General features: G+C 35.6%; 2 protein-coding genes across 5 annotated transcripts; one reads left to right on the top strand and one right to left on the bottom strand.

Annotated features, from left to right (window-relative positions):
* Window positions 1–5377: 5377 nt before the first annotated feature.
* Window positions 5378–7281, top strand: LOC140966033 (uncharacterized). The gene is made up of 5 exons (XM_073426305.1): window positions 5378–5531; window positions 5690–5868; window positions 5992–6076; window positions 6279–6416; window positions 6856–7281. Exons 1-5 carry the CDS (start codon window positions 5402–5404, stop codon window positions 7143–7145), a joined length of 822 nt encoding a protein of 273 aa, XP_073282406.1. The 5' UTR covers window positions 5378–5401; the 3' UTR covers window positions 7146–7281.
* A 1468-nt stretch (window positions 7282–8749) lies between these two features.
* LOC140966032 (sodium/hydrogen exchanger 7-like) lies at window positions 8750–10921 on the bottom strand. Of its 4 annotated transcripts, XM_073426304.1 has the most exons (4): window positions 10649–10921; window positions 10179–10440; window positions 9268–9566; window positions 8902–9046 (listed from the first exon to the last, which is right to left on the bottom strand). In XM_073426304.1, exons 1-4 carry the CDS (start codon window positions 10865–10867, stop codon window positions 8921–8923), a joined length of 906 nt encoding a protein of 301 aa, XP_073282405.1. In that variant the 5' UTR covers window positions 10868–10921; the 3' UTR covers window positions 8902–8920. The 4 variants fall into 4 exon arrangements, 2 of the variants coding, with proteins under 2 accessions (XP_073282405.1, XP_073282404.1); XR_012173215.1 differs by lacking the exon at window positions 10179–10440 and adding an exon at window positions 8750–8880 and having other exon boundaries at window positions 9007–9559; window positions 10649–10907; XR_012173216.1 differs by lacking the exon at window positions 10179–10440 and adding an exon at window positions 8750–8880 and having other exon boundaries at window positions 9007–9522; window positions 10649–10907.
* Between the last annotated feature and the right edge of the window lie 6296 nt (window positions 10922–17217).

Here is a 17217-nt window from a genome sequence, read left to right as displayed (position 1 = left end):
ATTTCCCGAATGTGACCGGCTTTCAAGAGCTCTTTTACTTGTTCCTCAATAACTTTGTCCTTTTCGGGGCCAAAGTGTCTCTTTTCCTGTTTTATCGGGTGAGATCCCGGGAGGATATTTAGTTGGTGCTCAGCTATCAAGGGAGAGATTCCCGTCAATTCCTGCTGGGACCATGCAAAAACGTGAATATTATCCCTTAAACAGTTAAGTAGACTGACCCGGGTGGATATGTTAAGATCTCGGGCCACCCGGATCTGCTGTCCTGGTCCAATTTCCACAACTTCCTGCTCCTCTTCTGCCACAAAGTGCACTTCCCCCTTCTCAACTGCTCCTCCACATACTTCATCAGTTCGGGCCTTCTTCCCAGCCTTCTTTGCTTTGCTCTGATCCACCCAAACGGCTTCTACATAACATTTCCGGGAGGAAGGTTGGTCTCCCCAGACTTCACCCACTCTACTACCAACCGAGAACTTAATCTTTTGGTGATAGGTAGATGCTACGGCTTTTAATTCATTTATAGCGGGCCTCCCCAAAATTATATTATACGATGAAGGGGAGTCTACCACAGTAAAAGTAGTCATCACCGTCTTCTTGAGATCCTGGGAACCCAGGGTTAATGGAAGGACGATTTCCCCTTCCGGGTAGACCACATGGCCAGCGAAACCAAAGAGGGCAGTTTCCACGGTTTCCAAATGGTAGCCCTGCAAATCCATCTGCACAAAAGCATCTTTAAAAATTACATTTACAGAGCTTCTCGAGTCAACAAAGACTCTCCGAATGTCATAATTGGCCACTCGGGCTTGGATAACTAGGGCATCATTGTGGGGTAAGTTCACTCCCTTCAAATCCTCTGGGCCAAAACTGATGACCGCTTCACTCCTTCTCATTCCATCTACATCCATACATTCCCTCCTACTCCTCGACTTCCTTGCCCGGTGGGAGTCTCCATCAGTGGAGCCTCCTGATATCATTTTTATCAATCCTGTAGCAGGGGGTGACTTCTTTTTCGTCTCAAGATCGGGCTCTCTTCTCCTAACGGGCTCTCCCCTCGGTACATTCCTCATACTTCCTTCCCGAGCGTTGTGCCTTGGCTGTGAAGATGTCCATGGCAATCTCGGCCTCTTATGGGCTTGACTTTGTTCTGGGGCGGAATGGAAGGAATAGTTTCCCCTCAATGTTTTGCAATCTTCGGTGTTGTGATAACACACCTTATGGAGAGTACAAAATCCTCTTTTCTCAGGTCGGGATAATTGATGGTCCGCGGCCAGATCCCTACTGCATTCCTGAACCTCTCTGTCCCGGGTAATTTTAAGAGGCACGTGGTGAGAGAAGTGTCCTGGATTATTCCTTCTCTGCCCTTTCTCCTCGGGCCTAGCTACCCGGTCCCCCCTTTCTTTTCTTACAGCTTCCCTTTTCTGCTTCTGAGCTTCCTCCATGTTGATGTATTTTTCTGCCCGGGATAATAAGTCTTCGAAATCCCCGGGCACTTTTTTGGTCAACGACTTGAAAAATTCACCCTCCCTCAAGCCTTGGGTGAATGCCGTAGTTTTTGTTTCAGTAGCGCAAGTGGGTACATCCAAAGCCACTCTATTAAATCTTTTAATATAAGCCCTCGAACTTTCATCCTGGTTCTCTTTGACTTCAAAAAGACTAAAAGCGGTCTTCTTGTATTTCTTGCTGCTACTAAAGTGGTGTAAGAACACCTTCTGGAAGTCTTTAAATGAATTAATACTCTGAGGGGACAGTCCCTCAAACCACCTTTGAGCTGAATCCACCAAAGTGGTGAGGAACACTTTACACTTGATTCGATCTGTGTAACAGTGTAACATGGCCATGTTTTCAAACCTGGCTAGGTGCTCCTCAGGATCCGCATTGCCATCGTAATCTTTTACTTTGGCGGATTTGAAGTTCCCGGGAAGAGGTTCCCGGACAATGATATCGGTAAATGGGCAACCCTTAGCAGTAGCTCGAGAAATGCTACGACTCTCCAACTGCCCTTCCAGAACTTTCATTTTCTGCCTTAACTCCAACAACTCCTCAGCCACGGTAGGTGATTTGGATCCAGCACTAGATTCCTCATCCTCTCCTCTCACTTCCTCCTCCCTCAATTCTTGCTCTTGCTCCTGCTCATTGATTTGCACATCTCCGGGTGGTGTAACTTGACGAGAAGTTTCTCTCCTGGCCACAGCCTTCTCCACCGCTTCGGAGATTATTCTTGCCAACTCCTCCGGGGTCATGGTAATAAGATTGGGTCCCGTGGGAGGAACACCCTCACCTTGCCCCGAAGTACGCGCATTATCCCCATGAGCCCGGGAATTTTCTTGATTAGTTCTTCGAGTATGAGCCATATCAACGCCTTAATCTCAAGTTTCCCACAGACGGCGCCAATGATGTGACTTTGTTGAAATGGATGAGCCGGGTAAGGAGCTCCAACAGGTCAAATCAATAATTTATAGTTTTTAGGGAATTTGAGTGAAGGTAATGGCTTCAATAGCACCTGCAAACAATGAAAGAAACTCGTGAATGGGCGCCGGAGGGGTATCCGGCGTGGCCACTCCGATGCTTAAGTCAGCAGGTTGAAGATGAACACAAGCAATATTTGGGAGAAAATATGTGTAATGCTTGAGAGTTCAAAGATTTCAGAATCGGTAAATGACATTTATACCTGCTATTTATAGTAGAAGATGAGGTAGGTACCTTGATTCCAGTGCTACCTACTAAGTATGGTAGGTCGGCTGCCCATACCCTATCTTCTGATGACTTTTAGGACACTCCAAACCCAAGTTGTTCTGACAGATTAGACGTCCTGTATCAATCATACTTGAGTATGGTTCAATTCTCGAGGTATCTCGGGCAATTGATTACCCGGGTACTTATATGAGAGCTCGGGTGATTATTGCGCGGGAGACCGGGCTGTTCGAAGAATTCTTGGGAAACATGCAGTGCTCGGGCTCTTAATAGTGTCCGGGTCGATTGCTTATGGCAACGACTCGACCCGGATCCTTATGGGGGTATCACTGAGCTTTGAGTTGAAACGGCCTTCTCCATTAGCCTTCCCTTTCCAGAAGTTCACAAAACATCTATCCCCAGTATGAAAGTAAAACCAACCCTAAACAGAGAAACCCAAAGAGCAGAATTAGGAACAATTAATGGTAAAATTAATTGGAGAAATTAAAGGGATATTGCTTATTTTTATTTCAATAACCATGTAATATCAATAATTCTAGCCTAGATTGTGCATGATTTTCTTTCTTTCCTAGGATAGCTTTGTACGATCCTTTACAAATACACTTGTATTCTTGAATAAAATTAATGAAGAAAACTTTGGTTCCTTCAAATTTATATATCTTAAATATATTTTTATTGTTTAGATAATAAATAATTTAGATCATAAAACTTGAAATTTACTCATATTCAATAATATTATCAATTTAAAATTCATTCTACTTTGACTTACTATCGTATAAATAAGTAACTTGCGGATTTGATATTTAATTAATTTAATTATAAACAAATAAGGCTCGATCCAAATGTGCACATACTGGGCTGGGAGTAGATTAGAAAAACTAAGAGCCGTTGAGCTGCTCAAGCCCACTAGAAAATGGGCTCCTGTGCATAGCGTGCTAATCTAGATTGGCCCGTTTCTAACTTTTGCAAAACGATTTTTTTATTTGTGTTTATATATAGAATTGATCCTTTGGTACTCATATAACGTATCTATGTGAGCACCGATAATTTTATATATTAAATGTGATGAAATTACATCTAATAGATGAACTTTACCTGAGCAGTGGTCAGATAAGTACTCATAGTAGGTGTTCAGGAGATCAAACAGACGCACACATTTCTTTATGGTCACAAAGAAGTTGCGATTTATTTGTTGCTGCAGATTGTTATTACATTATTATATACCTCATCCAATGCCTTAAAAAAAATGAATAAGTTAATAATTAGGCCTTGGTTAGTAAACCACCCCAAAAAGGGGGAAAAAGTCAGCACTTGTGAATTAGTCTAAGTCATAATTCTTGATAATATAAAGTTAAAGGAAAAGTTAGTTGAGTGACCCTACGATGGCAATTATCAAGGAAAAGCCAGATAAATGAGAGAAAAAAAAAAAGAAAAAAGAAAAAAGGAGAAACAGCAGGGAAACAAATTCGAAGAAGAAAAAATAAAAAAAGGGAAAGCATGAGATTTTGAATTGGTTCTCAACCATGTAGCATTGAATATAACAGATTTTATATCCTTTTTGTCTATCTATGCTCTATGTAGATTCAACACTATCAGATAATTTGAGTCTCCCGCATTTTTACGAAAATACACATCACGTGTTAATGGTCCATGTGCTAAGATTTACTAGTGAGAATTACTCTAAGTAGAGCATAGAAGAAACATTTCAAATCTTGTAACGATAATTCAAAAAATAATTAAATAAGGCATGTAACTCGTTAACTTAATTGATTTTGAATGTTTTTTTTTTCCATGTGTTAAAATTTGAAAACAAAATAATGAATATGGTGATGTCCACCCAAGTCCGGCAAAAACTTGTTTGAGACGGTCTCACGGGTCGTATTTTGTGAGACGGATCTCTTATTTGGTCATCCATGAAAAAATATTACTTTTTATGCTAAGAGTATTACTTTTTATTGTGAATATCGGTAGGGCTGATCCGTCTCATAGATAAAGATTCGTGAGACCGTCTCATAAGAGACCTATTCACCAAGCCAAGCCAATGAATATATATTTAAATCTCACTTTTAATTATATTTTTCATATAAGAATTTAAAAGAAGCTAAGCATTGATCTTTTGTAGATTTGATATGGGATTTCAATTATTAAAAATTTTGAATAAAGATAACACCATTGAATTTGAAATCCATGTTTCATTTAAACATAAGAATCCCAAGCTTTATTCACTAAATTAAATAATAATACTTTGAAAAATAAACATATCTTTTTTCCACTCCTACCAATCTCTCTCTCTCAAAACTTTCTTTTTACATGCCACACAAACATGCTATTATAGTCCATTGCAATAATTTAAAAGTAAACAAGTTTTCCCGAATCCCAATGTAACAAATCCTCCTCCTTTAGTTCTTGCTGGCAGTTGACTACATGTTACCTTCTATCTCAAATCATTTTGCTTTCAAACAAATCATCAAAAGGAAGACAAATGTATAATTTAAATATTATATATTTTATATATGGATTTTCTCAATTTGAATAATAAAAATATTATTTCACCCTTGCAAAAGAAATATTTAATTTTGAATTTTACCTCAATCTTTAAATTATTATTATCATTTGATCTATAATTATATTAATTAACCGGCTAGTGTTATTTTGTGTGTGTAATATATATATACACACATAGATCTTTGGCTTTATAGTAGTAGCAGTGTATATGTCAATACATTTAAGCAAAATAATGGGTGAGCTTAGCTCCATTGCTTTCAGGAGTAGCCTCCATAGCTCTTCCGTAGGTTTTGATTTCCACAATCTTGAAGTTTTCAACGCAGAAATGTTTCAATTCAGTAAGTATAAATTATAATATAAATGTAACCCTTTTCTCTTTTTCTTTGGTTTATTCTTTCTTTTTTTTTCCCCTTCTCCTGTCAATAATTTTTAGCACAAATTTAACATGCATGATATTCCTATATTAAGCAATAAATTTGAGGGAATTTTGAAACAGATCATGAGATGGAGAGTAGTATCAATAGTAATGCTTGGACTCCGCCTTCTGCTGAAGCCTCTGATTTTTCCACTGGTTATCTTGAAGATGTTTTGTTTGAGTTTAATTGTAAGAGAAGACGGCTGTTCTTATTCACTGAACATCAAAACCAAGATTCAATGGACCACAATTCCATGGTGGTACGTTATGATCTGAAAAATATCAAGTTCTTGATCAGCTACAATTTTTCTTGAATTTTACAGGGTTTTTTGTTTATTATTCTGTCGATTCTTTTCATGATTGCCTTTTTTTTTTGTCCACAGAATTGCTGGACTTCAAATTTCATGCAGGATTGTTGTGAAAACTTTGACAGCGTGAGTCAAATAATCAAGTGTGACACCATTTCAGGTAATTAACTTAACTAGCCATGATGAGACATAATTGTCTAGAATCGAAAACAGTGAATATACCTTTTACTGTAATTGTTTTGCAATTTAAACATCATCCATTTTTAAAGATTTTCAACCTGTTTCGATACGAAAACATGGCATGTATATTCAGATGAAGTATTTAATGAATGTAGGTTTATATGTTTTCTTGATTCTGTCAGACATGAGAACACCTGAAGAAGCAGTGTCAGAAACATATGATTCTTTATCTTCTTCTCTTAAAGAATCATCAATGGATTCTCAGTACACACCAGATAAAGAAAACCTATGCATCAGAGGCCCTATAGTTTCTTCTGCAGGTATTATTTTCTTCCTCTGCCTCACAAAATATGTATACTATTACTAGCTACATGATAAAGTATATTTCTTAATTAATTCCTCGAGTTTTAAAATGACAACTAATCGCATGACCAATCTCATCAAGAGAAAAGTTCGAGTACTTAATTTTTTATTTTGAAATTTTGAGCTCAGTTATATATATATTTGACTGGCACTCAATTAAGTTACAATAGAAATTCTTGATCAGTTTGCGTCATATTTATATCGTCGTTTCATAACATATTTGAATTTTTATTTATTGCATATTCTTAATTTTTCTACATAAATTATTGCTTTTTATTAATTTGGAAACTTTTTTTTATATAAGGATTCGAGAGACAATTTAGTTATTTTCAATTTTCTGAATGACTTACATAGACAAATGTTCATAATTTTTGTTAAACATTACACTAATTTCAGGGGGTAATGATCCAAAAAAAAGGAGCAAAAGGGCATTGGCGAAGGTAGTAATGTGTCCATTTGCATTAGTGAAACCGGGAGGATTTGAAGGCAATGTGACATTAAACGACATTAACAAAAGGATCTTAATGCCGCCGACAAGGGCCGTGCGCCACCCTGTTGGAGAGTTCGCCGCCCGGCCATTGGTGTCACCGAAGGGGCCGGGATTGTCTGGGAAATCTGTGGTGGCATTCACTAAAATTCAGACCCATGGAAGAGGCACCATCACAATTATTCGTACTAGAAACTAATTTATTTCAAATCTTTTCGCATTACGCACTTTGGAAAATAGTTCAAGCTCGTAGAAAAATAAGTTTTTGTCTCATCTCTTCTTGGACGTGCGAAAAGTCCCATGATTAGAAAATATATCAAATATACATGCAGAAATTATACTACATATGTAAGTATAGATACATATAACTTTAGTATAACAAAATAAATTAAAATTATTAAACACACATATTTAACATATATAAAGAAATTAAAATTACCATCATCATTATCAGTAATTAGTAAATAGTTTAATTATTTGAAAATAATTTGTAAATCACATAGCTTAATTAGGTACACATGCAGATAATATTTGAAATAAGATATGGATTATGTACAACCATATATCATCATTGGAAATCATGAATAGGAATTATTACAATGTTCTTTCACCAAATTAAAAAAGATCACATGCAAACACACAGCAATTAACAAATGCCCCACGCGATTCTTGCTGTCTCCTCCATAAAAAGGGATATATTGTACGTAATTATTGGGAAATATTTATGGATCTCCCATTACTCTCCACAACAATTTACGTGCCTATAATATATGTTTGCTGTCATGTTGTACGTTTCATTTATTTTCTTCATTGAAGAATTGTGCATCCTATAATTAGTATCTTCATTGGGTTCAAGCTCTGGCTAGACTAAGTATATGTTCCAACTGAAGTAATTAATTATTCTCATATCTCAACCCTCTCAGATGAGATAAGTCGATCTCTCATATTTTAATGAAAATTTACATAATTTGTTGAAGACCATTGACTAAAATTTGAGGATACTATATTGGAGAAACATTTCAGATGTATTATCGAAAAATCTCTCAAGCTCACATTTATAATAAGCTAAAATAGAAGCTTAATAAAACTTTTCAAGATTCCGAACACTTACTTATAAATGGAAGTGAACAGAATATGTGGGGAACCAAAGAAAATAAAAGCAGTAGAGGAGTAGGAGTTGTCGACAATTAATGCCGTGGGTGGTGGCCGTCATAAAGACAGTCACAATATTCGTTAAGGGAGATCTATATATGGTTTTTTACCTTAATATTTTTTGAGATTTTATCTAATTTATTTTTAAATTTTATATTATTATAATCTCAAATTATGGTAAAATTTTGATTCTCAAAATAGAGTGCAATGTGGTCACAATGTAGTGACGACTTAGATGACAGCATTTTTCACAAGTAATTTACAGTATTTATTCGAGTATACTATATATGTTGTGTATTTTCGTATTCTCGATCATTTTAGAATATTTTCATTACATCTAGGAACTGAACCTGATCACAGCCTCAGCCTCATTTTGCAGCCACAACAACATCAGTGAGATGTTGATATAATATTCCTCAATGCTAGCTAGTTGCTCTATATAATGGGGGGACGATTTAGAAGAATAAAAATAGGTAATTGACTGCGAAAATAAAGTAAAAATTAACCAAGTTAAGGGATTAATGGAGCGTGAGGAAAAGAGGCGGTAGCCCGGTGGTTCTGTTTTTTCCGTATTTTTTATATATAAAATTTTGTTCGATTTTCTTGTATTCCAGGGATTTTATTTGTCAATACTAGATAACTCTAGTTTAGACTGCTGCTAGGCGAATCAATTTTCACAATATGTTCATCTTTGCAGCCAGAATCATCGCTCAAGTCATCTCTTGTTCCGCGAGTTTCAATCTGATGAATTTTCAAGCTGCAAAATATGACTTTCTACTTTGCTCTCTTGCATGCCTTTATTTCCGAGCGTAGCCAGACTCTTCAGATTTTGCAGAAACAAGAGGTGGCCAAGGATGAGTCACAGTGGGATCGATATGACTGGCTACAGCTCGGGGATACTTTCCTACTTCTTGGGAAGCTTGGGCCACGTCGTCTTCTAACGTATATCTAATCATATTGGTAACATTTCAACAAGTTAGTATCAGCCCATTCCTCTATCAAAATACACAGTTTTGGGGGAGATAAATTCTAATAATCTCATCCCCAGTTGAATAAAACACCAACATAGGTTCGCACCAATATCTCTTTGCACTCAAAAAACTGTAAGTCATGTCAATGATTTTGTAGCAAATAAATAAAAGTATGGAATAAAAGAGAGTTATATCTACCAAGCTGCCAAAGATGCTGAGTTGCACAGCCCTTGCAGATAAATCGTTTTCTTGTTGATTCAATGCTTCAAGATCTTGAAGTTTGGGATGGAAAAATTGTTCAGGCCAACTCATCAGACCACTATGCTCTCTACCAAGAGATCCAGAGGGGTGATCTACAGATTGTGATATTCTTGAAGATGACCTCTTGCACAAGGTTCTGCTGGCATCATATCCAGCAATATCAAATATGATCGCCCTTGCTCTAGTCTCAACCTGATAAAGTGACAATTGCTGAGAGAAACTTCCTTCTCTAGAACCTATATTTAAGCAAAATTGCAAGAATGGAACTAAGGAATCTTGAGAGAATAAACTGAAGGTCAAACATGAAAAGTGCTGAAATGTTGAAAAAGTGAATTCTGCATCTCTCTGTATATCTACCCGTCTCTCTCTTTTATCCATTTTGAGTGTGAACAAATGCTTCTAATAGCTTGTGCAGTTGTCAAAGCATAACCAAATGACAGAATCCGGAAGAAAAATGATAAAACTCTGTCGTAGTTAAATAAAAAAACACAATTAAATGGACGTGGAGAAACATAAAACTGGGAATTTCCTAAATACATGAACCTTGGGAATTTACTTCAAAAATTTATTTAACTTAATATTTAAATTTGACCGACTTTTAGGTGTTTTGGCATGGCAGGATCTTGCCATAATTGACGGTCATAAATATTTGACATCACCATCTCCAACATACAACATTTCAACATGAACAACCGGAAGATGGCATTCAAGGATATCTGGATAAGGGTAAAATGATGAAATAGAAAATTATATAAACCAGAGCAGCGTTCTGTCAGTTGTATCTAAAACTAGTATATATGAGTTTGACAAAAAAGTTGACTAAATCAGAATCAATTCAAGATCAGTACCCATTCTTTCGGACCGGCAAGCGTTTTGATCAACACATGGAAATATTACTGCAGGAGATGTCAGCAAATCTCCTTGCCAACCTTGCATTTTTATGAACCCTTCTAATAGGAGACCAATAGAATTACGGGGTACTTCAAAACTCTCCCCTCGTATGTGTATATTCATGATTGATATTTCAGCCATGAGTGCTCTTAAATCTGGCATTGCCATTTGCTCAAACATTTGAGGAAGCATGAGTTTAGCAAGACCAATGACACTCTCCTGCAGATAAAGGTCAGTTCCATCATAGTAACTTAAGGGACCAACCTCCTAATATATTTTGAATGGCAACTTGAATGAAGCAATGCTTCATCAGCTGACATGAAAAAACATATCCAGAAAATGGCTTGCGACAAAGAGGAAATCGGAACAAGAGAAAATTTGAACAGCAAGTGTTGCACATGCTGTAAGAAAAACACTAACATCATACCCGCCAAAAGAAATCTTCCACTGCAGGATCAGATCTCAGTGCAGAAATGATCTTTTCAGTTTCGATAAAGAAGTAGAGTACCACAGGGTCCGATATAATATCGCAGAAGCAAGGCTTTTGAGCAAGCACTTCATACAAGCCCAAAGTACTTCCATGAGTATAAGTTGGGTGCAATAAAGGCTGTATTTTCACTTGACCGCTGCAAACACAAAATTTCATTCATGAGATAGTAACAAATGACATCGGATGACTTGGGCTGAAATATACAACCATATCAATTGTACCAAGTTACAAGAACATAACCGCTAGATATTTTGGGCACGCCACTTCAAATTACCCAGATACCAGTTGGTTCGGATCCCTCCTCGTAAAGTGTGAAACCACTTAGTTTTTTTATTTCTTTGGTGTTGGTCCACGTCTCAGACAACTTGAGATAATAAAAATAAAAATAAAGAATAAATTGAACACCGAAATTTACGTGAAAAATCCTTAAAAATTATTATGGTACAAACTACGAATGAGATGAAAACAATTTCACTACAATAATTTTTTTATTGTAAAACCACTTATTATGTTTCCAAAGAGAACACATACTCTCTTAATACAAGAAAACAAAACACATCACAAATATTATAAGACTATACACTCAAATACAATAAGATGATAGAAAGAACTCGATGATCGATGAATTTAAGACGGAAGAGAGTGAGCTCTATTTATAGAGCTTTCCTGATTGTGAAAACATTTATTTAAAACGCGTTTTTCATCTGAATTATTTTTTCGTCAATTCCGATACAAAATACATTTAATGTCATTTCTCTGCAGACATTTGATAGATCCTGCTAGAGTCTCACATAGTGTGGAAGGTAGCACTCCGAATAAAGGATTCGTGGTCATCAAATCACGTAAGTTGGGAATTTTCAATGAAAGTGGGTTTCTTGAGACTTCTTTAAGCGAGTCTGCAGGAAAAATTGATTAGGTCAATCCGTCATCTAAAATACGTAGGTTGCACTGATAATATCTTAATTCTTTAATCTATTTTGACATGTCTACTTGCTAATCCTTGATATATGTTGCATAAATAAAATTTTTTTGTCTCAGATTTAGCCATATATATGTATAGATTTGATGCCCTTTGTATTCAAAACAAACATTTTGAGAACCCAACCAATCAATCCATTGATGATTGATTGGTCTAGTTTACAGTCATCTGTCTTTTCCCTTCAGTTTTCGCATAGCACGTGTAAAAAAAACTACACAGATACGTGTTACATTATGTGAGAAGTGTTTGGAGCGATCAATTTACTCTTTTGCCCCTTAATTATTAAATATATTAAGAAAAACTCGTGTGCATTTTCTTCTTTGGAAATCTTGGCTGTGGCCCCAAACAATGTCAGAAGTTTTCTGAGCGATCAATTCAGCTTAGTAATAAGATTAATGTTATTGATTCAAATTATTAATTATATATGTCAATGCATAATCTCACAAAATGCAAGTCTTTTGATTTACAATTTTGTACATATTTTCAAAAGTAAATATTTTCAGATAATATAAAAGTGGACAATTATTAAAAATATTAAACCTTTTTTTAAAAAAAATTTGCCTCGTTTAATTTATTTGAGGAGGCTGCTTCTCTTTAGAATAATTCTTTAAAGTTATTACTTGATTTTTGTTGTGAAAAAGTAAAAATTTACGATAAAAAGTAAAAATCTCAAACTCTCAAAATTATCACACTACACACTTTATAATATTTTTCTCTCAACTCAATTGTGATTTTCTTCACAAATGAGAGATCTATTTATAGAACATTTTTACAAATAATCCAAAAATAAATTACATCATTACCTTCATCATCACAGACTAATTTTCAATATTCAACACCTAATTTTACCTAATTTTCAACATTCAAATATTCAATACACACATTTTAAATATTATTTTCAACACTCCCCCTTGTGATGATGATCATAATGATTGTCTTCATTACGTGTTTTTATACTGTCTCGTTAAAAACTTTACTAAGAAAAACCCATTGGGATAAAAACCATAGTAAGGGAAAAAGAGTGCAGTCACGTAAACTCCCCCTTATGTTGACACGAACAATTCTTCACACATTTCGTAGATTGCGCATCCCAATATTATATATGTGCTTTCTGAATATTGTCGTAGGAAGTGCCTTTGTGAAGAGATCTGATGAGTTTTCACTTGATTGAATGTGACGAACATCAATACATTTATTCTTCTCAAGCTCTTTGGTGAATGCGAAGAATTTAGGAGAAATATGTTTAGTTCTGTCGCTTTTTATGTATCCTTCTTTCATTTGAGCAACACATGCAGCATTATCTTCATATAGTATCACAGGCTTCTCGTCGAATGATAATCCGCATGAGATTTGGATATGTTGGGTCATTGATTTTAACCACACACATTCACGGCTTGCTTCATGTAGTGCAATAATCTCGGCATGATTTGATGAAGTTGTTACGAGCGTTTGTTTCTGTGAACGCCAAGAAATTGCAGTGCCTCCACGAGTAAATACATATCCAGTTTGGGAACGTGCCTTGTGTGGATCAGATAAGTATCCAGCATCGGCATAACCAATTATACTTGGATTAGCATCTTTTGAATACAAAAGTCCCAAGTCTGTCGTTCCTCGTAGATAACGGAATATATGTTTAATTCCGTTCCAGTGTCTCTTTGTTGGATATGTGCTAAATCTTGCCAATAAATTTACGGCAAAAGATATATCAGGCCTTGTACAATTTGTAAGATACATAAGGGCACCGATAGCACTTAAATATGGTACTTCTGGACCAAGAATATCTTCATCATCTTCACATGGACGGAATGGATCCTTTTCTATGTTTAATGATCTAACAACCATTGGAGTACTTAAAGGATTTGATTTGTCCATATTAAAACGTTTAAGGATCTTTTCTGTATAATTTGTCTGGTGAACAAATATTCCACATTCTTTTTGTTCAATTTGTAAACCCAGACAATACTTGGTTTTTCCAAGATCCTTCATTTCAAATTCTTCTTTCAAGTATGACACAACTTCTTGAATTTCCTTATTTGTTCCAATGATGTTTAAATCATCAACATATACAGCAATAATTACGCATCCGGATGTTGTTTTCTTAATGAAAACACAAGGGCATATTGAATTATTTACATATCCCTTTTTCATCAAGTGATCACTTAGCCTATTATACCACATTCTGCCGGATTGCTTCAACCCATATAATGATCTTAGTAATTTCACAGAATAACATTCTCTGGGTTTTGAACTTTGTGCTTCAGGCATCTTAAATCCTTCAGGGATTTTCATATATATATTACTATCAAGTGATCCATATAAGTAGGCTGTAACAACATCCATAAGACGCATTTCTAAATTTTCAGATACTGCCAAGCTAATCAAATACCGAAACGTAATTGCATCCATCACAGGAGAATACGTTTCTTCATAATCAATTCCAGGCCTTTGAGAAAAACCTTGTGCAACAAGTCGAGCTTTATATCTTACTATTTCATTTTTCTCATTTCGCTTTCGAATAAAAACCCATTTGTATCCAACAGGTTTTACACCTTCAGGTGTAAGGACTATAGGTCCAAAAACATTACGTTTATTTAGCGAATCCAATTCAACCTGGATGGCATCTTTCCATTTTATCCAATCCTGCCGATTTTTACATTCACCAAAAGATTTTGGTTCATGATCTTCATTATCATTTATGATGTCGATTGCCACATTATAAGAAAATATATCATCAATTTCTTCTATATCTTTTCGGTTCCATATTTTTCCAGTATTAATATAATTAATAGAGATTTCATGATTCTCGTCAGTTTGTGGTTCTGACAGAACATTTTCATCATCATGTGTTTCTTCAGGAACAACATTCTCTATTTTTTGATCATCATGTGTTTCTCTATGAATTTTCTTTTTCGAGGATTTTTATCCTTGGAACCGACTGGCCTTCCACGCTTCAGGCGTTTTACAACATCATGACTTTGTTCAATTTGTTTCTTTGGAATTTCAATTCGAGCAGGAGCATTTACAGCATGTATATATGATTTAGTTACCCCTTTTGTATCTGTAAATGCATCTGGTATTTGATTTGCTATTCTTTGAAAGTGCACAATTTGCTGTACATCTTTTTCACATTGTTGTGTTCTTGGATCCAGATGTAACAATGATGATACATACCATGTAATTTCTTTTTCGGTATGTTTCTTGTCTCCCCCTAACATTGGGAAGATTTCCTCATTAAAATGATAATCAGCAAAATGTGCTGTGAACACGTCTCCTGTCTGAGGTTCAAGATATCGAATTATTGATGGACTATCATAACCAATATAAATACCAATCTTTCTTTGAGGTCCCATTTTCTTTCGTTGAGGTGGTGCAATAGGCACATACACCATACATCCAAAAATTCTCAGATGAGAAATGTCTGGTTCTTTACCAAATGCAAGCTGCAATGGAGAGTATTTAAGATATGCACTTGGTCTGATGCGAATTAATGCAGCGGCATGTAAAATTGCATGTCCCCATATAGAAATAGGGAGCTTTGTTTTCATAAACATTGGTCTAGCAATCATTTGGAGACGTTTAATCAATGATTCAGCCAATCCATTCTGAGTATGTACATGAGCAACAGGATGCTCAACAATGATTCCCATAGACATACAATAATCATTGAAAGTCTGGGAAGTAAATTCACCAGCATTATCAAGTCTAATTTTCTTGATTGTATAATCGGGAAATTGATTCCTCAATTTTATTATTTGAGCAAGTAATCTTGCAAATGCAACATTTCGAGTTGACAATAAACATACATGTGACCATCTGCTGGAGGCATCAATCAATACCATAAAGTATCTGAATGGTCCACATGGTGGATGGATTGGTCCACAAATATCACCCTGAATACGTTCAAGAAACATTGGTGATTCAGTTTGGATTTTGGCTGGTGATGGTCTTATAATAAGTTTTCCAAGAGAACATGCTTTACATTGAAACTTATTATTCTGAAAGATCTTCTGGTCTTTCAACGGATGACCATGTGTATTTTCTATAATTCTTCGCATCATTGTTGAACCAGGATGTCCTAATCGATCATGCCAATTGGTTAATATTGAAGAATTATCAACTACCATGTTTGATTCAATGGGACGTATATGTGTATAATGCAATCCAGTAGGGAGCATTGGTAGTTTTTCAATCACATATTTCTTTCCTGATTTATATGTGGTAAGACACATATATTTCTCATTCCCTTCATTTATTGTTTGAGTATCATACCCATGAGAATATATATCATTAAAACTCAACAAATTTCATTTCGATTGTGGTGAATATAAAGCATCATTGATCAAAAATTTGTACCATTAGGTAACAAAAATTGTGCTTTACCACATCCATTAATAAAGTCTACAGGACCTGATATTGTATTCACCGTTGTTTTTGTTGGTTTTAGTTCCAAGAAATATCTTTTAGCTCGGAGGATAGTGTGCGTTGTACCACTATCGGGTATGCAAACTTCAGCTTTGCTCATAGCATTTTTCATATTTGAACTTAAAAAAATATGCAATGAAAAAAAAAATTAATGACAATACATATGTAAATATAACACATATCATAATTGTACAATAAAACATTATGATATAAATACATGAAAAATAAATTATTGTACATTTATATTTTACCACTATATTATTCATTTTCAGAGAAATCATTGAGAAAATTTGCAGCATTAATATTGTTCATTTCTATCCCACCAACATATTGATCATTTCCAGATAAATCATTCATAAAATCAGCAACATCAAAATGAGTTGAATCACTCAAACGGTCACTTCGCTCAGTGAAGTTGGTCTCTTTTTCTTTCCCCTTTATCGATTCTTTATAGAGCTTGCAAAGGTGCTCATGGGCTCGACAAATACGAGACCAATGTCCTGGAGTACCGCATCTGAAACAAGAACTTTCAAATCTTTTCGAGTGATTTTCATTAACACTCATGTTCTCATGATGCCTTTTCTTTGGGTGATTCGTGACACCCTTTTGAGATGAGTTATAAAAATAACTATCTCTATTGTTTTCAAAACCACGGCCTCGACCACGACCACGACCAATTCCACGTCCACGTCCACGACCACGACCACGACCTCGACCTCGACCTCGACCTCGACCAAAACCTTGTCTTTGAATTTGATTTAGGTTTCCAAGTTTAAATTCATTTTTACTTACAGCATTTACTTCTGGAAATGCTGATGATCCAGTGGGTCGGGACTGATGATTTCTCATTAGTAGCTCGTTGTTTTTTTTCCGCCACAAGAAGACAGGCGATGAGCTCAGAATATCTCGCAAATCCACGCACTCTATATTGTTGCTGTAAAGTTATATTTGATGCGTGAAAAGTGGAGAATGTTTTTTCAAGCATTTCCGATTCTGTGACCTCATGTCCACAAAATTTTAGCTGCGAGATTATTCGATTCATCGCTGAATTGTAATCACTGACTTTCTTAAAATCTTGGAATCTTAACATATTCCATTCATCACG

The sequence above is a fragment of the Primulina huaijiensis genome, unplaced genomic scaffold, assembly GCF_012295235.1.
Source record: "Primulina huaijiensis isolate GDHJ02 unplaced genomic scaffold, ASM1229523v2 scaffold20025, whole genome shotgun sequence".
Classification (NCBI taxonomy): domain Eukaryota; kingdom Viridiplantae; phylum Streptophyta; class Magnoliopsida; order Lamiales; family Gesneriaceae; genus Primulina; species Primulina huaijiensis.
Note: the sequence above shows the minus strand (reverse complement) of the source record. Positions and strands in the feature narration are given on the sequence as shown.